This window comes from Pleurodeles waltl, chromosome 7 (genome assembly GCF_031143425.1).
Source record: "Pleurodeles waltl isolate 20211129_DDA chromosome 7, aPleWal1.hap1.20221129, whole genome shotgun sequence".
Classification (NCBI taxonomy): Eukaryota; Metazoa; Chordata; class Amphibia; order Caudata; family Salamandridae; genus Pleurodeles; species Pleurodeles waltl.
Window position 1 is genome coordinate 984,359,392 of NC_090446.1, and position 24,144 is coordinate 984,383,535.

General features: G+C 44.1%; 1 protein-coding gene across 1 annotated transcript in view; it reads right to left on the reverse strand.

Moving 5' to 3' along the window:
- TTYH2 (tweety family member 2) overlaps positions 1-24,144 on the reverse strand; it is a 274,070-nt gene that overhangs the window by 37,412 nt on the left and 212,514 nt on the right. The window contains exons 7-8 of the mRNA XM_069199802.1: positions 10,402-10,471; positions 9,128-9,183 (exon numbers count right to left, since the gene is read on the reverse strand). Coding sequence (XP_069055903.1) covers positions 9,128-9,183; positions 10,402-10,471 — 126 coding nt within the window. The remainder of the gene's footprint in view (positions 1-9,127; positions 9,184-10,401; positions 10,472-24,144) is intronic.

The window sequence follows — 24,144 nt, forward strand, 5'->3', positions numbered from 1 at the left end:
TTATCTGGTTGGGATCCTTCTCCGGTCAATATCAAGTACATATTCTTGACCTCAGCAACAGAGCCCACTGTGGGTCACTTTCTAACACATGGGTCAACCTCCTGCAAATAGTCTAGGAAAACCAACAGTAAAACTATTATTTCAACAATCCAGTAGTAAATCAACATTTAGAGTGTATGTACAAAAGGACAAATAAACTAAGTCGCTGTTGTATATTCTCCAATATTTATGCAAATGACAGTACCTCTTAATATCATAAAAGTGCAGACAACGGAGTGGTCAAGTGTGCACTTTTATGAGTTTAAGTTGTACTGTTTTATATGACTAAGCGTTGATTTACTACTGATGCCAAATCTAGCGGTGAAGACCAGAAATAGAAATTTGTCTCCCACACCATACTAATGCTGGATATGATGTCCAACGGGACGAAAATTAGAAAAACTTGTGGTGACAATCTTACTGCAGGTTTACTCAAAGTTTTACCCCAGTCTTATGCTAGTGGCAATCAGTACTGGAATTACCTTGAAGTGATGGTCTAATATCACCAATGATTAAAATCTGCAGAATGGTAAAATGTTTAGTAGCTATTGGTATTTTTTTCAACAGACACCTCAGAACTATAATTGAGGACATCAGTTGGCACAACTGGATTTGATGCATAAAGCTTTCTTCAGGGCATGAATTGACCAACTGCGGTATCGTTCATAGTCCATACTAAACATAGGCCATAACAAATCACACATTTTTTTTAGGTATTTTTTTTTTTTTAACACACCTTTCTCTTTCTTAATGTTGTGAACAACATATATTACTATTGCCCACTTTAATGATACACAATTTATCAACTGCAGAATGATGGTAGAAAGAGTTGACCTTGCCAGTATTCCAATTTAAGACCTGCTGACCCCTACAGACGGCAGCATTTAACTCACTGAACCATCAGAGAATTATAAAACATGAAACTCCTCACAAAACAATTCCCATAACCTATCTCCCATCTGCCCAACCCTCTCTTTCCATGATGTCTGATGTACACGTTGGGGGCCAAAACACACAGTCCAGGATCTTTCCCCCCAGTTCCCAGGTGCGTGTTTTTTAAACCAAGGAAGAGCTATTGCCCTGTAAAAATGAACACATGAAGACTATCCGTGCAGAACTGCTTACTAAATAAACTTCGAAATAACTCTGCTTACATTTTTTGAGGCGGCAACACTGAAAAACAGAATAGAAAATCGCTGTCAAGATTTCTCTACCCGTTTCCGTTTGACGCCGAGTTCTATTGCACTGATCAATACTGAGCTAGCTCCGGAAGTGCGGAGCACACCACCTAATCAATGAGACCGCCGTCTTCCTATTGATTGCTTTCCTTGTTGGTTTCACCTCAGGAAGTTTATTGCCCTCAGAATAGACACTGAAATGCATGCACTCGGACACGCACAAATTATTTTCAAATTTTGGTGGTCTGGAGACCACTCTGCTTGCTTACAGGAAAGCCTGTGAATACAATTCGAATCAGGCATCTCATACAACACAAATATCTCGGTTTTTATTTTTCAGACTTTCTGGGTGCCTGTCAAGACTCCCAACTTTTGGGGGTGTGATAGCTTACTACTTAAGTTCTGGGAATCCATTCATTATGGCAGTGCCAGTTTGGCCAAGCATATTCCTACTGCTCTTGGCTCCGAGTGCAGAGAGCACAAACAGTCCAAAGTGTCTCAGGGAGGTAGTGTCGAGGATTTAGACTCAGAACCGTACACTCACAAAACAGACCAAATAAGTGAATGTCCCACTCGGTGCTCTTCTTCATGAAAAGACAAGTACTTTACCAACACTCATGATGATCACCACAGAATCTACAAGGTTAAATACGCAGATTTTGATTTAAGCACAGGTACGGATTCACTATACTTAGAATAGAGCAGCTTCTATGCAGAGTGCGACCCATAGGTCAGCCTGTAGTCTTGACTGGGCAAACAAGTTACATAAGTTCAGTAATACTTTTTCTGGAGGATACTCTACCTAATTACATATTCCTCACCTTTGAAATACTCCCCAGGAACGAGACTGAATCTGGAAGGTTTAATAGCAGAGCTCCCATGCACCACCAGGTGGTGTCATGCATCTCCACGTTGACTTCATTCCACCCAAGAATTCACACATGTAAGTGCCAGCCCTGCACTGACATCAGTTTCTTGCCTGACTATTTCCATACTCTCAAACAAGAAGAATTTGACCTGGTTGTCAAGGCAGTAGTGCTTCATGAACATGTGCACTAACACACATGTCACGGTTTGACAAATGTCGAGGACAGTTCTCTTTCTGCCTATGCAATTTCAGCCGTGGACCTGGAGTAATGAACCCTCAGTCATTCCAGAGGTTTCTTTTTGGCCATCTCATAGCAGATGTTAATGCAAAGGACTCTCCATCTTGCCAGAGTCATCTTCTGCACTGCCTTACCCTTTTTTGTCCCAGAGAACCCAATAAAAAGCTGATCTTCCACCCAAAGGTTTTTGGTCCAATAGATGTATAATTCTTAAAGTTATCTTGGGTTCAGTCGATTAAGTCCATCCTCTTCTTCTCAGGTGAGGTGGTTAAGGAACTATGGGTAGGGGATAGATTGTGAAACGGGTGTCTTGGTCCTCAGCACTAGCTGTCGGGGAAAAAGCTGGTTTTGGGTGGTTGCACCAAGAGAGCCTAAAGCTAACTCATGTGACAAGCAGAAGTGTCAAAAGATGCAACAAGCAGCTGTGCATCAGCTAAACAGAGTATACAATGAGAAAAGTCAGGACCAAATTAAGATCCCACTGGGTCAACACAAACGTTTTAGAAGGGAACATTTGTGGCAAATCTTTAAGGTTCACCATCACAACAGGTGATTTGAACAAGGTTGGTCCTGTAACTGACGAAAAGGCAAGAGGTCCGACAAATAACCTTTTAACTTTGCTGGTCCAAAGACAACACAAACAACGAACTATCCAACTTCTTGACTTGCAGGGCAGGCGCCACACCAGGCCACAAATCTGTCCCAGTGCCATGCATAAACAGACTTTGTTTAAGGATGCTTGCATCTGCATCTAAGATGACATCCCCAACTTCAGGTGGCAAGTCAAATGCCATCAACTGTCGCCACTCAATTTCCACACACAGAGGTTTAGATTGTGCAGGTTCAGGTGGAGGACCTCTCCTTACTTGCTGCTGTGACAGAAGATATTCCAGAAGTTGTAGGCATATTGGAGGGCAGACAGACATGCTCAAAACCACCAGGTTCCATTCTCTCCTGGCTCAATCAGAGGCCACTAGGATGACTTGGGCCTACGTATTCCTTATCTTCTTCAGAACTCTAGGCAGCGGAGGTATAGGCAGGAAACTATATATAAATCCTGAGCTCCACCACAGTCGAAATGCATCTCCCAGGATGGACCTTTGTGGAAACCCAACACACAAAAGTCTGGAAAACGTGCATGCTCGTAGTTGGCAAAAAGATCTAACCAGGGTTCTTCCCATTGTCGGAAGAGATCCTATGGCAGGCATTCATGACCCGCAAGGTACAGCTGGATGAGCTTGTCTACCCGGATATTCACTGACCCCACCCAGGAGATTTATAACCAGGGAGATGCCCTGACATTACAACCATCTCCAGAGGTGTACAGCTTCCTTAGACAGGACCAGTAGCGGCTTGCTGTGCTCTAAAGGGGTGGGGCGGCACACAGGGGGATAGAGCGGTTTGGGGGCAAAACTATATAACAAAAAAATAAAATACAAACTTACCTGTTCCGCCACTGTGCCACTCCTCTTTCCCTCGTCACTGCAGGCATAAGCTCCCAGCCTGCCCTGCAGCCAATCCTGACCCTGCTCAGAGCAGCGTTAGGATTGGCTGGGAGCACTCAGTCAGGGTACTCTTAGGCAGACTGGGAGCCTGTGCCTGCTCTCTCTAGCCTGGCAACACAGTGCAGGGCTGGAGGGAGCACAGTGCACTCCCCTCATCCCAGTCATCCCCCATGGCCCGCCCCTTTTGTTGTAATATGTTAGCAGCCACTGCTGCTGGAGGGGGGGGATGCTCCTCCTCCATAGTGGAGGAGCCGCTGCTGCGCAGGACACAGGACTCTACTCTGCCCTGTTTGTTGCACTACACCATGGAAGTGGTGTGGCAGCTGCCACATGATGAAAAGTAGCAACCCCTTCAGTGCAAGGGGAATTATCCACAACTTGAACAGTTTGATATGGAGGCAGTGTTCTACCAGACACAAGAGTTCTTTGATCTGCACCTCTACTTGATGACCTTCCAAACCCAGGAGACATGCAACCTTTACCACTATTTACTCTCGGTGGGGAAGGAAGAGGGTTGTGAAGTTGTTTTTGAAACCTGGATGACATCTGACAGGTTTCCTTGGTTCTGGGCTCACTGAGACTTCAGATCCCACAGTACAGCCTTCATATATCACCTGATGAAGTAGGCAAGCCAGATGCATAAGCCCAACAGGCCCAGCAGCCTCAGAGCTGCTCTCATTGAGATCCAGGACCGAAGCTGAAATACTGGTACCAAAGCGTGAATGTACTGGACCCACTGCAACAGACAAAAGGACCTGAATTGCACCGTGTCTAGAATAACTCCTATAAAAAGAAGTCTCTGCAAAGGGCTCAGGTGTGATCTTTGCTTATTGATCGAATTTTCAAATGTCAGGAGGTACCCAGTTGTCTAAAGGTGGGTCTACAACTGACTGTGGCAACCCTACCTTCAACAAACATTTGCTAAGGAATGGGAAAATTGGTGTCTCCACCTCCAAAGATGGCCAGAGACCATTGCCAACGCTTTTTTGACCACCCAAGTGGCACTAGTAAGGCTGAACGGGAGCATGGCTAACAGAAAATGCTCTTGGTCGACCTTAAACCACTGTAATATCTGTGGGGATGCAGGACAGGCATATGAAAATAAGTATCCTAACGTTGAATGCTATGATCAGTTGTATCTCTTGCACTATGAAGGGTAGGTCCTCTTATGTGGGTAAGAGCTGTGGTGGATCAGAAAAAAATGGAAGGGCATTGCCCCACAGGATGATTTGAAGCACCCATCTGTAGGAAGTGATGGAGTGCCACCCTGAGGAAAAATGTAGGATCTGGCCGGATTGTGCACCAATAAGGGCAAACTAAAGTGGCTTGGGGGCTAATGCCATAAAAGAGGGAGAATGGAAAGATCGCACCTCCTGGTAACCTGTATGCAGCCTGCCTGATCCCCATCCATGAAAGGGCTAAGATGACGGCAGCTGGGGTGAGTAAGCCTAGCATCGCCTATACACCAAACCTCCGGAGTAACCTTGGAATGGCTGAAATAGATGAGGAAACTGCCTAGGAGTCCGCTTTTCCCCAGAAAGGTAGTTTTCATCTAAAGGCATATCCATATGCCACACCTCCAGAAAAGCTTGTGGATCTCATCCATGCATGGCGATGTAACACCACACTAGTGCTTACTGCTTGCCCCAAACAATCAGTAGTATCCAGGCCAGCCAATCACATATTTAGTTGCATCCTGATTATCATGAATGGTTTGAGCCAAAAGGCCCTAAACTCTTGTGAGACCACCAGCAAGATCGTGTTGGCCATGTACTAGAGGATGGGAGTATAATGGCTTATTATGCAACTTGCCTTGGCCAACCTCAAGGCTAAGCTAGCTGAGGAGAACAAACATTTCCGAAATGTCTCAATCCTATTTGACTTCATTTCAGGAGTTTCATGGGGAACAAATTAGAATTCACCTTGCTGGTGAAAGCTGTGCCACCAACATCTCAGGAGTAGTATGCTCTGTAAGCAAATCAGGGTCACTAGGTGACAGTCTGTGGCCTCTGATCATCTGCTTGTCCACTGGTGGGCAAGAGCAAGGTTTAGTCCAAGTGACCATATAAGTATCTGTTAGAGCTTCACTGAATGGTTGTAAGGGCTCATAAGAAGTCGGCATAGGCTGTAGAAGTTCAGGAAGCACATTTATTTTAACCAAAAACATAAGGACATTTTTGATCCAGGACCTCAGCAGCACATCTGATGATTACATCGAAGAAAGCACTCTCTTGCACTGGCAGCCAAAATGGAGGGGGAGGGGAGTCATCCCTGTTTTAGGGGAAGCAACAAGCCCACTAGCCTCTTGCCATTATCATAATGTGGAGATAAATCATGCCATAATTTCCATTCTTATCTCCTAGTTGTAGCAAGTTCTTTTCAGATTCGGAACCAAAATGCTGGCAGAGCATTTGGGGACGACTGTGGTAGAGGGAGTATTTTGTCTCAATCTGGCTATATGGGAATTGGGTGAGTCAGACTAAAGTCAGAGTACAACCTCTGTGAGGGTCAAGACAGATGAGGGTAAGTCACCAGAGTCGGCAGAGGAACCGCAGGTCTTGGAGCTAGAATGAAAGTCGGCACTGTAGTCAGTGTGGAACAAGAGGTGGGTTCCAGGCGTTCATAAAAAATATAGGAGGATAGACCCGGAGACATTAACCAGACTGGAGGCTCCTGTGGTTCCTTGGGGATAGAGTGAGGCAGAAGAGTGCCAAAAATATGCAGCGTTGCTTTCTTAAATGACACAACCTGTTGCGGTCCCACTGATGGCCAAAGGAACTCACGTAGCATTGGGGCCAACTGTGGGATCAGCTCCTCAATTGGAGATCTGGCATAAGATCTAGTGGCACCTTGACACCCTTGTGAATTCTCTTTAGATACAATGGTAAGATGGGATCATGACCTGCTTCACCTTTTGAGTTTCCGGTATGATTTGGATTTTGACTTTCTGGGAAGAGGACTGTTGTGGGAATGGCTTTGACAGCAAGAATAGCTCACCGCTCTGCAGGAATTGGGATTGTGTGGCTTCTTTAAATGTCCAGTGAGGTACAGCTTCACTTCACGGTCCTGATTCACCTTCAGATGCAGAAGGGCACGGTCCTCACACTACTTTGATGTGTACCCAGAGCCCAAACACCAGAGGCACACTTCATGCAGGTCTGCCACTGAAATCTGTTTACAACAGTCACAATATGTTTTGATCCTTGTAGTTTTAGGTGGGTCTATTGTTGTCTTCACACTGGAATTCAGTTTGAAAAACTTGTCTAGCAGACAAAAAAGTGAGCGTAGATTGAGATCCACGCTTACTGGTGAGGAAAGAAAGAAACTGATGTTAGAGCACAGGGGTGACACTTATATGTGGCTCTGCTTAGTCACTTCCCCGGCAGGAACTAAGTCAACACAGAGTTGCACAGCACATACTGGCGGCACGCTGGAGTACTGCTAGAAAAACATTAAAATCCAGACTGGTGCCTTGGCAATATTCTAAGGGTTAGAAATCTGCAGTTTGAAGTAACCATCAGAAAGTTCTGTTATACAGGATGAAGTGTTATTAAAAGTCTGGGAGCTCGCGCTTACAGCACAATAGATTTATTAATATTTGTTGCTGCACAAGAAATGTTTCAATAAAATACTGCCACACCAGATCACCTAGGTGTTATGCCCTACAAAGGAAAGCCAATGCAAAGGATGCCCATGATAATAAGCGGCCAGTATACTTGTATAGCACTTAAGAAAGTGTGTTGACTGTACATACTAAAGGCACGTGTCATTAAACAACTTGTTGTTGCTTACTTGATATCTCCGCAATAGGAAAAGGTTGAGTAAGCCTTTCGAGGATTTTATTCTGTGGCATTTCTGTTATACATAAATCCATGCATCATAGAACATACCATAAAGAGACATCTCATCAGGCATATACAGCTACACTGTGAATTTTGAGGAACTTGTCTTTTGCAGTGACTGTTCATGTTTTTGTATAGTGACATACGTCCTTGGACTGACTCAGTGACCAAGGTCTTCCAGAGTAGTCCCTGGCCAGCTCCCCACTTACATTCAAGAAAAAAAACCAAGCAAACTTCAAATGACTGAGCAATCATCACAGGTTCCCTCTGAAGGTTTCTGTGGCTGTTCCTCTAAGGCAATACAAAGTAGGAGGCGGGAGTGGGAAAGGAAAAAATAAAGTTTTGGAGGAAGCATTTCTACGTTCTCTTTACCCACCTCTTTACAGACCCCAAAGCAAAATAGTGGATTATATAGTCTGCCAGCCTGTTTTTACCAAATCCATCTTGGATCCAAAACTTCGGATTCCCCATGAGGATGTTTTTCTGTTGTATGGGTCGTTTGTATCACCTCTAGAAGGACCTCTGCGTAGAGTGTCCAAGTTTTGAAAACTAAACCTGGGGCATGCCACACAAAAGTAGAAATATATTGCATTGAGGCATCAAATAATGTCATTTAGCATAACTCACTAAAATGGGAAATGGACAAACATGAGGCACTAAAGAACTAAACTGGGTATCTGTGTGGTAACCACAAAGGGACAATTAGAAGCAACTTTGAAATACAGTTTGGGTCACTTTAGTTGCCTTGTGACAAGTGCTTTCTAGCCAATCTTGAAAAGGTGTGCATGAAGCGTTTTAGTCTGCTCAAGGCTTCTCTCTTGGAAAACCCAGACATAATACATTTGCAGAAATGTTCTTGAAACACTGAAAAAACATGACTGCCCTGAGAAAATCCTGTGTCTGGTTACAGTATCTCTATGTTGCAATACTTGAGGTTCCATCTCGCTGGCAAGATTATAATTTGTAACATTTTTCGCCCAATTTGTCTTCTGCTTTCAACTTGTATCTTTTTTTAAGCAGTTTCATTGTTGCACTTCACAGTCCCGTTTGTATGCTTGTGTGTTTCTTCTAACACATCACCATTCTATCCGTTTGGATGTTTGCTCTGCCATTTAGTTTTCTCTCCCAATTTGTGATCCCTTCTTGAGTCACTTGCCAGTTGTGCATTTATTTGCACTCAAAGGTAGCCCAGTGGCTATCGAGAGAGATCCCCCTTTCCATGCTCAACCGAAGGAGACAGTAAAAAGTGCAACGATTGCACCGTGCCATGCAAACCAACTGATGCATTCTGGTCACAGCACACTTGGTAGGAAGGTGCTTCTAGATTCCATGCAATGCACAAGAAAGTGGAACACGAGATAAAAAGCCAACAGTGTCATACAGTGCACTGGGGAACTGAACTCCCCACCTCATCCACCTCTGCTTTTACCCCACTGCCCCACACACGAGTTCCTTACTTGGTGAAAGGGATTGATGAGGCTCTGGCTGCAATACAGATAGTAGTGGACAACATCTATAAAGGGAAACAAAAAGAAAATGAGGTCGGCTTTATCGGGTATTTCAGAAACATCAGTGCACGTTACACTCACACAGGCAACAGGTTCAGTAATAGTGGCATCAGATCAAGGGTTCAGCAGAAGAAAAAAAATCAGGTGCAGCAAGGCCGGCAGCACTGCAGGCTCCCCCTCCATGCATAACAGGCTTAGTATAGGCCGCAGCAGTGCAGGCTCCCCCTCCATGCATAACAGGCTTAGTATAGGCCGCAGCACTGCAGGCTCCCCCTCCATGCATAACAGGCTTAGTATAGGCCGCAGCAGTGCAGGCTCCCCTCCATGCATAACAGGCTTAGTATAGGCCGCAGCAGTGCAGGCTCCCCCTCCATGCATAACAGGCTTAGTATAGGCCGCAGCAGTGCAGGCTCCCCCTCCATGCATAACAGGCTGCCCTCCATGCATAACATTCTTAGTATAGGCCGCAGCAGTGCAGGTTCCCCCTCCATGCATAACATTCTTAGTATAGGCCGCAGCAGTGCAGGCTCCCCCTCCATGCATAACAGGCTTAGTATAGGCCGCAGCAGTGCAGGCTCCCCCTCCATGCATAACAGGCTTAGTATAGGCCGCAGCAGTGCAGGCTCCCCCTCCATGCATAACAGGCTGCCCTCCATGCATAACATTCTTAGTATAGGCCGCAGCAGTGCAGGCTCCCCCTCCATGCATAACAGGCTTAGTATAGGCCGCAGCAGTGCAGGCTCCCCCTCCATGCATAACATTCTTAGTATAGGCCGCAGCAGTGCAGGCTCCCCCTCCATGCATAACAGGCTTAGTATAGGCCGCAGCAGTGCAGGCTCCCCCTCCATGCATAACATTCTTAGTATAGGCCGCAGCAGTGCAGGCTCCCCCTCCATGCATAACAGGCTTAGTATAGGCCGCAGCAGTGCAAGCGTCTTCTGCAGGGATAGAATAGGCAGCTATAATGCACGCACACACACACACACAGTACACAGTCCTGTGCAGCATCAGCGACGGTATCTTCCCCACCCTCAAACCCTCAAATATTACCTCAAATGTAAAACAGGTACAACGGCAGCAGTGCAACTTTCTGACCTTCACATTCCAAACCGGTATATCAGCAGCAATTCAAATTTCTCTCACACACAGATTATATGCAGTAGAGACAGTTTCCCTCACAGACCTTTCTTTCCCTTGCATTCAAACCCAGATTATCTCATTACCTGTGCTGAGACGATCTCGTGTCTGGTTCATGATAAATTTGTCTGGAGCCACACAAAAATCACTTGTCCCCTGTAAGAGAATGAATAAAACTGAACAGCAGCAAAGAACATTACTAAACTAGAACGGCTCCCTACAGATTGGGCCGCAAGGCAATCTAAGCAGCACCTCGAATGCACTCGAGAAACCCATCAAAGGACAGCCATCCCCAGCGTGCAATCGCAGGAGTCGGCTGCTGAGTAAATGAAAACACATGCGGAGCTTCTCGTTAATTATATTTTAACACTATGGAGATGCAAGTGTGCTCTGCGTTGCTGTTTCGCTCTGAAGGAACGTTATATGTAGGCAGAAGCAAAACGGTCAGTGAAAAGTTAGTTTTTATTAACATATCTCCAAAAGCTTTTAGGGGCGACCAAAAGGCTCATAGTACTAAACTGAGGATAAAATGTTTACTAACCGGCAAGACTGGAAACATCTTCTAAAAGAGGTTCATTCAAATCCTTGTGGGTGTTCCAGCGAACATTAACATACGTCAAAGGCGCCACGTTTTTTGCTCTATATAGGTTTGCTTGCAGCAATTACTGCGTAATCCTTTCGAAGTGTTAAGAATAACGGGCTTGGGTTCTAGCGTTGCCATTGACATAGTCACTTAAGAGTCAGGTTTCGAGAATGACATTTTAATTTTTCATCGTGTCAATATGGCGCCTAATGCTTTCGTTTCTGCTCTGTTTGAAGGAAGTCCCATGTTCACAGAAATAATTTGAATTGGAAAGTGCAACTCCTGGCAGTAACACACTTCAGCGGTCACTTACATAAAGCGCATTGGGCCATCGACATGTCCACCTCTCAGCCAGACTCGGACTCCTCCCGCAGGCATAGTTCTCACATCACTTTTCCTTCCATTCTCCAACCCCTCCAACTCCTTACTTCAGCCAGCTAGGATGGCACAAACGCTTAGGGGAACGGTTTCATACTGCCAAGGCTCCATCTTCCTCATTCCCTCTTTTCTAATCTCCCCTTTCATCTTCTCCCCCTTTGACTCCCCCCTCGCCCCAGTTCTCTCCCGCCCGATCCTGATGTCCAAACTATAAAACGCTGGAGTGAGCGGCCTCGCGCTCAGCTGGCTTCCCTTTTGTCTGGTGGACAACAGCGGTTGCAGAACATCACATAACTGCCAAGTGTTAAGTGACATTTTCATGGTTTCAGTGTACTTATGAGTGACATTCAACTGCCAAATGTGTGATACAGGGTGAATCTTTCTCCTGAGTAAAACAAAGCAAGGAAGAGCATGGAAAGACAAATATCAGAAATCACACATTTTAGAGCAATGAGAAGCTCTAAAAGATCTTGTAACAGAAAGCAAAAATACAGATTTCAGCGGTTTTGCAGCAGTTGCAAGTTATTAAGTGAAATTTGGTTTGGTAAAATCAATATAGCCTACATTTTATTTTCTCACTTCGTTTGCATGCATCTCCATTCCATACACTAATTAAACCAGTAGTTGTATGTCGGAAGGGAGACAATACCGACAAGAAAGACCTTGACAGGGGGTGCAAGACTTTGATTGAAATATGCTTATCTATGAACCCGAGGGTCAATTGATACGCTTAATGGCTCTATGTACTCAACGTTTTTAATCTTACTGTAGGGACACTGATAAAAATATTCCAAATTACCTACACATAATTTTAATCTTAACACATCATGATCCAAAACATAGCATTTTTAACATCAGGAAATATATTCCTACAAAAGATCCCAATCAAGTGCTCCCACATCGGAGCCTACATAGCCAAAACAAGAACCTTCGCCCGGTGAGAAGCAGATCCAGTGATGAAGCCTGCAATTCCGGTGGATGCGTTTGGCATCTTGATAATCCTACTGTTCCTATGACACAATGCCACCAACTCCATAAAATATAATCAGAAAGTATTCTACACATTCACAGGTCATGATACGTGCATTTGTTATGTTAAGAGGATGTACAATATTGACACAATAAATTCTCTGCACTCCCTTGATGATCGAGGATGTCCAGTTGATCATCAATTTGCAAACATTTCCCCAGCCAGGGCTGCTTTCTGGCCATTGCTTAAATTGATGTTTTATAGTTATCTCGAGCTAAATAAATACCCCTCCCCACTCTGATGGCTGTGGTGGACTTCAATGGGTGATCTTTCCAGTCAGATTAACCAAATATTAAGAGTACATTTCGATATGACACTCTCCCTTAAGGCCTAAATGACCAAGGTAGCAGTTTCATGCTTTTTAACACTTAGAACATTGACAAAGATTGTTCCCCTTTTTCTAGTAAATTTCATAAAGACCATGAACCAACGGATCTGCACATCCAGGATCAATAATGGAAATGTAATTTATCTTGGCCTCTCTAAACCGATGCTACAGAAACTCTTTTTCAAAGCTACATAGCAAGACTTGTCTTTTATCTTACCCACAGAGCACACATTTCTTGAGACTTTGTCATCTTGCACTAGTTCTCTGTCTCTAACAGGCCTTAGAGAGCCTTTACATGTGCCACTATTGTGAGCCAATGTTTATTCATACACGGGTACTTTCCTAACAGAAATGGTAGATTAGCCTCTCCTCTCTTGATCATTTCCCAAATTAGATGTGCCCTCACTGGTAGTGGAGCATTCTTTACTATCACACGACAGCTATAGAGATAACTTCTCCAAAATCACCATGCTACAACCAACCACCTTGTTTTCCATAACCCTTTAAAACCAGGATCTTCTCTTCTTATGTGCAATGATATCAGGCCTTTATTGTCAGCTTCACCTTGTTTGATAGTGCTAAGATGTCTACTGATACCCATATATGCTATATATTTAAGATATTGTCCGGCATTACAAGGATGATCCTTTGCCATAAACTCAGTAAAATATCAGACTCAGTTTACTGAGTCAGTTTTAGATTCTTTTGCACATACTTTAATATGTCCTGTTATTGCAAGTGATTATAGAAAGCTAAAACATATGCTTTTGGAGACAAACAGCATCAGGAACCAATTCTAAGAAGATTGAGAATTAGGTTTTGGAGTACACGATAAGTGATTCATAATGCAATCTTTCATATCTATATATACTCAACAGAAATACTCTTTAGAAATAGGGGCTGCAGCTGTACAAGTTGTTTCTCCCCATCCGTCTACAAGCATTTCAAGATTAAGAGCCCCTTTCCTACCACTAAGTGGATAGCTCACAAATTAGTGCAGGAGACTCCTCTTTTCGTATAAAGATGTACATCTTTACAATTTGGGAACCTGAACAAATTGTCTTATATGTTGTCAGATAATCTGTTCGCACAGTATACTGCTGTAAATTCACATGCTCTGCATACTCCTGCCATCAAGACAAGAGTATGTAGGGCTCAGACATTTGAGAGTTGTTTTCCTTTGAAGAAGCTTTTAAGTCAACAGATGTTCAGTGACTAGATTGTTCTTCACACAGCGGGTGAGAATGTAAATGGAGAGTCAGGAGCCTACCAATTGTGCAGTATGGACTGAGCAATAAAAGGAAAGCTCCTCAACCATAACAAGCTTCAAGAGAGTAGGGGGCGCATCTGAACGTACAGCACTACATGCTATGAATAGATACATAGAGGGTAAGTAACATTTTCAGTTTGTAACATGTGTGGCTGTAGATACACATGCTCTGCATAAACTGTAAAGGAGTGCCCTTAATAAGTGATGGTTAATGACTAGATGATGCAGCTAGAACAAAGACTATAGAACCAACATGCCAACCGCAGCCTGCTGGTGGACTAAAATGCCCACACCATAGTGCCTGACAAAAGTTTGTGGTGTTGACCAAATGTGTGGTGTTGACCAGGTGACCGTTTGGCAGATGACATCCAGCATCATGTTTTGTAATAAAGCCATGGTTTCCTCTTCCTTATGGTTAGAATGTGCCATCTTATAGCTTTCTTTAACACCTGACTATACATCCTGCTATACCTGCTTTAGAAATGGGATGACCTTTGCATGGTTTTGTGAATGCTAGAAAGAGCAGATCAGACTTGTGAAAAGGCTTGGTATGTCAATGTAATAAGTAAAAGTTCTTTTGTCATCTAGCATGTGTAAAGCTCTTCGCCACTAAATATAGTTGCAGAAAGAAGACTGAGCTCAATTGTTTGAGTGAAGTGGAAATGTGAAACAAGATCTGGGCGAACATTGGAACTGCTTCTGAGAACCACCCTAGCTTTTGAGCCTGAATGAATGTCTCTTGTATGGTGAATGCTTGCAGCTCACTAATGCGCCCGAGGTATGTTGTGGCCACCTTCCAGGAAAATAACTTTAAGGGGCAATAGAGTAAAAGTTTGACGGGTGGCCATGTGAGACTTGAGAGGATAATATTGAGGTTACACAAAGGGGCAGGGGATATTCGAGGAGGTATGACTCTTCTAAACGTCTCTGTGAACGTCTCAACTACGTGGATCCTAAAGCTGGATGAATGTTCCCTGTTTTTAATGTAAGCTTCTACAGCAGCAATGTGTAGGTGTATCAATATGTAGGAAAGACTAGATTTCTACAGATTAAAAAGATAGGAGTTGGTGTTTTGGAACTTAATCTTCAGGGGCTAAAGATTTTTGGAAAGGAAGCAATGGACAAACCTTTTCCATGTTGTGGCGTAACAGGCATGTGTGGGTGGCCTACATGCCTCTCCGAGAATGGTCATTGAATTCCTAAGGGAAGTTCAGGTACCCAAACTCTAAGTCCTCAGATGTCAGGTCGATAGAATGAGGTGCTTAGGGTCTGGGTGTCTGATCTGGCCTTGCCTCTGTTACATAAGGTCTGACGAGAGCGGAAGCTTTTCCTGTAGACTTATGGATATTTCCAGAAGCATGGAGAACCACTGCTGTCTGGTATGGTTCGGAGCCACCAGTATGGGAGTCACAGACACTTGCCTCATCTTCCTCACCACATATAGGAGAAGTGGAAGAAGAGGAAAACCATACACACAGATCCCTTACAAGTTCATCTACAGTCCATTGACCATGGTCTGTGGGTGCAGGCAGCTGGGGGCAAAGTTTGGCCATTTAGCATTTTGGGGTGGAAAAATAAGTCCATTTGTTGGGTTCCCCAAAGCTGAAAGTACCTTTGTAGGACTGTATGGAGTTCCCACTCATCAGCATGTTGATGCATTCTTCTGTGAAGGTCATCAAAGCTGTTGCCCACCCCTAGAACATTCTCCTCTAACAGTGGGATGTTGTGGCAGATCAAACAATGCCAAGTCCCCTGTGCTAGTGGCGAGAGGTAGGAACAGTGCATCCACCTATTTCTTCAAGTAATACATGGCAACCATATTGTCCCTACCCACCCTGCCCCTCAAAAACAACCTTACTTAAGGCTTTGAGGGCTAAGGTTATGGCCAGTAGTTCTAGTTGGGAGATGTGGCAGCCCCAGTGTTATATAGCTGACACACCCTGTAGTCATGGCATTGAGATATGCTCCCCACCTTGTGAGGCAGGTATTGATGGTAATGGTGATCTGCAGACGTGGGACTGACAAAGGCCTGACCTACAACAAGTTGTTCAAGTTACACTATTGGGGGGAAGGTGCACATATACCTCATATTTACTAAACAGTTTCCGTGGGATCTTGGGCAAAACTCTGTAGTTTGCCTTATATTCAACCACACACATGATTGTGCTTAAAATGGACTGAGTAGTCACACAGTGCTCCCTAAACAACAACATGCTTGGAGCAACAATATGCTGAAGCATGGGTAGTTCAGAATAGAAGCACGAATTACTGTTTAGGCAAAATCAAACATGACCAGCAGGAAAGGAATACAAATTTTTATTAATTCTGTTCATGAAGGACAGATTTGCAGTAATCTTGTTGAACTTTTAGCACTTGTGGCATTTTTTAATACTTAACCTGCAGTATTCACTATTATTAATGTCACAGGTTTTAGATTGAAGATCTATATTTCAAAGCAAATCATGCAGCTTTATTATGAATACTTTTAATACCTCAAACACTGTGCCCAGTAGGCGTGCATATTTGGCCTTACACTAAAATAATGACTAACGGAATATGCTAGAGGAGAGTTCTGTTAGCAAATGTGCCCAATACACACAGAACAGTGTATGGAACGGTCTGCACATGCTAAATTAGTGCATTTCTAAGTCTGAACAGTAAGACTAAGTAAGATGAAGGAAATTGTGAAAAGCTGGTTACTTGGCTTTTCAACTCTTGACAAATGAAAAATATATTGCAAATCTTTAACTCTCCCCGACCTCTACATCTCATACTGGGATCAGTGAGAAAGCAGGGCTTCAATTCTGATGTGATCTAAGGATACTTTCCCTACCATCCCCTTACCCACAACATATGGTACAGTTGCATGTCTGGTGTCATTCAAATTAATTTACAGTAACGCACCCACAACTGATTGTCACAAAATACACAGTGCCTGGTTTGGTTGCAGAGAGCACACTGACATGAATCTCGATTGAGTTAAAAGCAGAAGCTTTTTAGAAGTTGAGAAAAATGAAAGTTAAAATGCTGGGATTCTTGATGGGAGCAGTTTGGTGTCTGAGAATGTCTGCATAAAAGAATACCCTTTGATGATTCCTGGTGCAGCTGCACTGTACCCCAACCCTTAATTGCTGGAAGCAAAGGGTCTAAAACTGTCCTTAATATGCAATAGCTCTAGTGAGTGCTGTAGTGATCTGAAAGGCTGTCACATTCCTCTTAAGAGTATGGGTAGCTTGTGGGCCCTTATTACAGGTGTGCCCTATTACATTAAATGTGCTGTATCCATGACAGGTGGAAACTCTGGTTTGCATGGGAAAAAAGTGCATTATTGAAAGGCGAACAATATGTTTGAAGCAACCAATCTGCCCTTCACAGCAGGTGGAGACCAGGCCTCATTTTGACTGGGGCAGCAGGGATCCCCCTAAGGGGGATGTACCATGAGTGGCTGCACTGACTGGCAGATGGAGCGCCTCGGGGGGTCCCTGGGTCCTCCATACCTCCCTCCCAACAGAAAGGCTGGCTATGTGCCATCTTTGTGTGGCACACAAACAGTGTGCAACCCGATGCCTTCTTTTCCCTTGAGCCTCTGTCTTTAATGTGGCATGGGCACAACGGTAAATGATTCCCTCATTTGCAAGGGGCCTGGGCTCCAGGCAAACGAGGCAATGCTCCTTGTGGTCCCACCTGCACATATACAGCACCAGGGAAATCCACAATACAGAACGGACCGTTCAAAACATCTGTGACCCTTGTATGACCCAAAACATCTCTGGCCATAGAAAAAGAGCACACACGATCCTACACCCCCAGGACACTGCAGTGATGATAATGTCTTTTGGTGGTGGGGGTGGTAGATATGCCTGTCCATTGACAGACAGAGTGACTTCTGTAGTCCCATCATTTTACTGAACTAGGACCTATCCTGCATAAAAGTTTCTTTTTAATTATTGTTTACTTCAGCCCACTAATGGGCTGCAATTAACAAGAACCAATAGGTTTTGCCTACACAAGAGCTATTAGCTCTGATAATGTGTTTTGCCATGTTGTACACCAGTGTGGCTGCTGTTCAGCATGACTAAAAGTTTGTGGCATGGAGTGTCAGAGTGGAGTGGGGGTAATAGAGTGTCTTAGTGTGGATTTGTTGGAGTGTCGTAGAGTGGAGTAGAGGGAGTAGAATATCAGGGCTAAATAAAGGGAAGCGAGCTCAGTGGCAGAGAGTGCTGTAGAATGGAGTGGGGTGGAAGAGGGTGGAGTGCATTGAGGGAGTGGAGTGGATGGGAGTGGATTGGTGTGGGGTAGATTGGCGTGGGGTGGATTGAAATGGGGTGAGGTGGACTGGACTGGGGTGGATTGGAGTGGGTGGAGTGATAGGGTGGGGTAGTGTGGATTGAATTGTGGTAGATTGGGGTGGATTAAATTGGACTAGAGTGGATTGGAATGGAGTGGGGTGGACTGGATTCACTGGATTGGGTTGGGGTGGGGTGGCATGAACTGGATTGGTGTGGGGTGTATTGTGATTGGGTGGTTTGGACTAGAGTGGGGTATACTGAACTGGGATTGGGTTGGTTGGATTGTGACAGGGTGTGGTGGATGGGATTGGAGTGGGGGAGATAGTAATGGGGTAGAGTAGATTGGGGTGTGGTGTGGTGGGCTGCACTGGGATGGATTGGGGTGGGGTAGATTGTAGTGGGGTGGACTGGAGTGTGGTTGGCTGGATGGATTGAAGTGGGATGGGGTCATCTGGGATACAGTGGGGTGGATTATTGGAGTTGACTGTGGTGGATTGGACTAAAATGTGCTGCGGTGGGCTGGAGGTAGTGAATTGGGGTGGGTTGGATGGGATGGGTTGGATTGGAGTGGGGTGGACTGGAGTGGGGTGGATTGGATTGAGTGATGTGGATTGGGTTGGATAGAGGTGGGGTGGGTTGGATTGTAGTGAGGTGGGTTGGATTAGAGTGGGTTGGGCTGAACTGGAGTGGAGTGAGTTGGATTGGCGTGGGGTGGGTCGGACTGAAGTGGGGTGGGTTGGTCTAAAGTGGGGTGGGTCGGTCTGGAGTGGGGTGGGTCGGTCTGGAGTGGGGTGGGTCGGTCTGGAGTGGGGTGGGTCGGTCTGGAGTGGATCGAACTGCAGGGGATGGTTTGGACTGGAGTGGGGTGGATTGGAGTGGGTGAATTGCAGTGGGGCAGGTTTTTCTGTATTAAAGTGGGGTGGATTGGAGTGGGGCAGAATGAAATGGATTAGAGTGGGACAGATTGTATTAGGGTGGATTGGATTTGACTGGGGTGGATTGGGTTTGGGTGAGGTGGACTGGATTGGAGTGGGGACTATTGTTTTGGATTTTAGTGGGGCAGATTATTTTCGATTGGAGTGGGGCAAATTAGAGTAGGGTAGATTGTTTTGGATTGGAGTGGGGCAGATGAGAGTGGCATAGATGGAAATGGGCCATATTGTTTTGAATTGCAGTGAGGTGGAGTGGGGCAGAATGTTTTTTTGATTGGAGTGCAACAGATTGCAGTGTGGTAGATTGGATTGGGTAAGTTTAGAGTGGGGCAGATTGGAGTGGATTGGAGTGGGGCAGATTGGAGTGGATCAGAGTGGTGCAGATTGGAGGGGGGTGGACTGGAGTAAAACTGATCGTTTTGGATTAGAGTGAGGTGGACTGGAGTGGAGCAGATTGTTTTGGATTGGACTGGGGCAGACTGTTTTGGATTCCAGTGGGGCAAATCGGAGTGGGACAGGCTGTTTTGGAATGGAGTGCAACATATTACAGCGGGGTAGGTTGTTTTGGATTGGGGCAGACTGGAGTGGGGCAGATTGTTTTGGATTGGAGTGGGTCATATTGTTTTGGGTTGCAGTGGGCGGGTTACAGTGGGGAAGACTGTTTTGGACTGGAGTGGGGCAGATTGTTTTGGAGTGGGGAAGATTGGAGTGGGGCATATTGTTTTGGATTGGAATGGGGCATATTTTTGTGGATTTCAGTGGAACAGGTTGTTTTGGACTGCAGTGGGGCATATTGTTGTGGACTGGAGAGAGGCAGATTGTTTTGGATTGTAGTGGGGCAGATTGTTTTGAATTGGAGTGGGGCAGATTAGATTGGGGTGGGTTGGGAGGATTGGAATAGGGTTGGCTGGAGTGAACTGGATTGGGACAAGTGAATTGGATTGGGGCAAGTGGTTTGGATTTGAGTAGGGTGGATTGGTGTGGGGTGAGGTGTGGTGAATTGGAGTGGATTAGAGTAGGGTGGATTGGGATGTACTGCAAGATTGTGTGATAAAGCATTGTTTAAGAAATGACACGTAATAAAGAAACAATGTCACTTTGCAATATTTAGAACAAGATAATAGCCACCTTTTGAGGACAGCGTCCACAAGCAAAAGCAACAAAAAAAAACATGAGTGCAAAGTAATAAAAGATGACTTGGAAAAATAAAAGAAAGATATCTATAAAAAATAACACTTAGCAATTTTGTTTGCCCTGCCGGGCACGTTTTGTCCATCACAAGCCTTCTGTTTGCAGAGCACTAGAAGTTAAAAAGAACTAAATAGTACCTCAATTACGCCGGGAGCAGTGGACAGGCACTGATTAAGTTGAATCAATCAGTGCCAGGTCACTGCCTCAGACAGAGGAACAGAAATGACGCTTGGACTGCAGTGACTAATTATGAGGCTGTAAAGGAGAGTGCCAGGCAAACCAACAAATGGTAAGCGCAGGTGGGATTCTAAGCCCTTTACTCTACACAACAGTTTCCCACAAGCGAGACGCATGCACTAGCACATGCACTCACAGGCTTGACCCCAAAAAAGTAGTGTGCAATAAAAAAGAAAAATGAATGTTACAGATTGAGATATGATAAATGTTGCGATTTGGATTCCCCATGACCATGAATTGACCACTTCACACCGAGAGTCGACCACCTGCAATGACGACCAATATGAAGCTCCAGGGGGACCTACTCTTCACACTGACCGTCACAACCACCAAACCGAATCTTCAGGCATGATTGGCTCCTCAGGCTATGACAATGACCATTGAAAACACCTGACCTGCTCCTCACATCAATAGCCTCCTCTTTGCAGGCAAACAGACCTCTTCACACAGACTTTAAAAAGGCAATTCTTTACCAGGACTAACCTGGTCACCTAAAAACGTAAAAATTATTATCTACCGTTTTACTGATTGGATTTTTGTAGTTTGGGTGTCATTTCATTAATTAAAAATTACTCTATTTTTTCTAAATTGGCTTGGGATTTCTCCTGTGTTTTCACTATCCATACTATGTGTGTGCTGCATAGACACTTTACAGGTTGAGTTAAGTCTGACTGCTTTCCTACCAAGCTACCAGAGGGTTAAGCACAGGGTAATTTAGTGGCTTTTGTGCTTTACCCTGAAAAATATTGCATTTTTTATTTGACTGGGGCTTCCACCCCTCTCAACTAATAACACAAATATTTACAAGAAATATACTGTATTGCCCATTTCAGATGATGCCCACTGGAAGACTCGAATAAGGAAACAATCAGGCGTGGCTCCTCCGTATGGGTGGAGGAGCATCAACCCCCTGCCCCCCGCCAGCAGCAACCACTGCAAATACTTTTACATGGAAAGGATAATAAACTCTGTTTATCATCCTTTCCATGTAAAAGGAGCGGGGCATTGGTGGTCCCCTCAGAGCCTGTGCCTGCAGCAGCGACGGGAGAGGAGCGCAGCGCAGGAGCAAAGCAGGTACGTTTTAAAAAAAATGTTTTCCCATGCCCTCCGCCCCACACCAGCCATGCGAGCCGATCCTGGAAACAATGCTTAAAAATATTGAATGAAAGTGAAAAGCATCATGGACTGAGAGATGTATGGTTGAAACTAAGATAAATATGTATTGACTTGCCTATTTTAAGTGAGAATCGAGTAACCATTGGTGTTTGGGAAACTTTTTTTGATGCTCCAAGATGTATGCAATAAAATGTGACAATTTTAAGAATGACTTATGAGAATGAAAACTGTCAAAGGACTATCTGAATACAAAATGTACAGAAATGTAGAACTAGCAATAGCCATGATTTATCCTCATATGCTGTAATACGATAAAGACTGCATATGACGCACTACTTGGCATGCCACCAGTTCTTCAAAGTAAAGATTTGCAGTATCATTAATCATATGTGATGTCATATGGAAGTCTAAAGCAGTGCATGATGAGGGAAGGATAATGAAGAAAATATTAGTGAATGAATCATTAAAAAACAAAACCAGTGATATTCACCAGTTATGGTGGGGAGAGGGAGAAAGGGAGAAAGCTAGAGAGAGTTAAAGACTTAGAGCTGAGGGTATGTATGTGTGTGTGCCCAAAGGTTACAGGGATGTTATAGTTAGGTTCTGAATTTACTCGTACAAAGCCATAGAAATTCAGCAGTTCTAGTTCTTTCAAGTAACCATAACTCGTGCCATAAGTAACTATAACTCACGCCCTTGCCATGCACAGTTTTCTTATCAATAATTTTATTTCAAATATTGCAGTGATAGTACCAAAGATACCAAAGATACCATACATGGTATCAATGATGTAACAAGTGGAATAATTAGCTGTGCATGGCAAAGGCGTGAGTTATAGTTACCTTAGGGTGCGAGTTATAGTTACTTGAAAGAACACAGCAGGGGTTGGTGACAAGGCTTGGCCTGCAGCCAAGCCCTCAACCACCTAATCCCGCGCCATGCAGGGCCTTTGGCTGTGCACAGCGCAGGTTGGCCACAGGGCCCGTCTCTGTCAATGGATCTGTGAGTGGGTGCGTGAATGTCTGAGTGAGTCTGAAAGTGTGTGTGAGTCTATGAGTGAGTCTGAGAGGGTGCATTAGTATCTGACTAGGTGTGTGAGTGGGTGCATGAGTCTCTGAGAGCATGTGAATTAGTGTATGAATGAGTGTTTTTTCTTTCAAATTTTTCCATAATTGCAGACATTTTGTGAAAATTTGTGAATGTTCACTAAAATCACGCATGATGATGCAAAGTTATTTTTTCAACCCATAATTTGCCCCTAAAACACACCTATATCACACCCCTGCGGTTGGCGTACCTTTAACCCGATCCCTGATGCCACTTTTACTTATGATTTTCACCCCTGGGAATCTCGTCCTGTGAAATAAAATGGCAGCCGCAACTTTTGAGTCAGGTTTCGGTCAGCCAATGCCAGCACTTTTTTGCACACGTATTCTTGAAAATTCACAAATTTTCGTGAAATATTCACAAAATAATCATGAATGCACTGTGGCCGGAGATATCTAAATTTATTTTTATTTTAATATCTCCAAAACTACTTAACAGATTTACACCAAATAAGTGAAAGCTCAATCTGCATACTGAAGGCTACGTTTCTGTCAAATTTGGTGTTTGACGGATCACCCCCAAAACTTTCAGTGCACAACAAGAGTCACCGGGGCAGTTTTTTAGGAAAGTCTTGTGAAGATTCGTCAAAACGCATCAAAGATATGGGCAAGTTGAAAAACGCTTTTCTATGGAAACATGGTCCTAACTATAACTACCTAGTGGCGAACGTCATTAGGTGATTATATATATATATATATATACACACACACATATATCTATATAAATATATGTAAATACACACTGAAAAAAACAAAGGTTACAGGGGTGTTATAGTTAGGTCGATGTTTTACACATACCAAACCTTAGAAATTCTGCAGTTATAGTTCTACTAATCTTAAGAAACTATCATTTGTTGCCTAAGGTTACTTTCTGGCACGAGTTATAGTTTCTTCAGATAAGTATTACTATAACTGCTGAATTTCTATGTTTTTTTATGGGTAAATGTCAACCTGCGGATCCTTCACAAGTCTACACTGGGGGGGCCATGCTGAGCTTCGCGGTGGATCTGCATATCAGCTGGGAAAAAAAAAAGTTGAGCAATTTTGTGCCCATGAGGGGCTCCTAAGGGACTCCTCAATGTGTCCTATTGGGTCAGGGTACCTGAATACTGATCTCTTATATGTTTTTACATTCTTGTTTTACCTCCCCCAGGCCAATGCAAGAAACAAAATGCTGGCCGCAACTTTCCTTTCAGGTTGCTGTCAACCAATCAGGGCCTTGCTTTTCTGCCGGATCCACGGATCCCCTGCAAGTAGATCCACATCTCTAGATATCTATATTTTTTTTAACTGAAATAATTCAAAAACTACTGGTCTGAACTATATATACACCCTATGGTGTGTGTACTTATGTGTGTGTGTGTATATG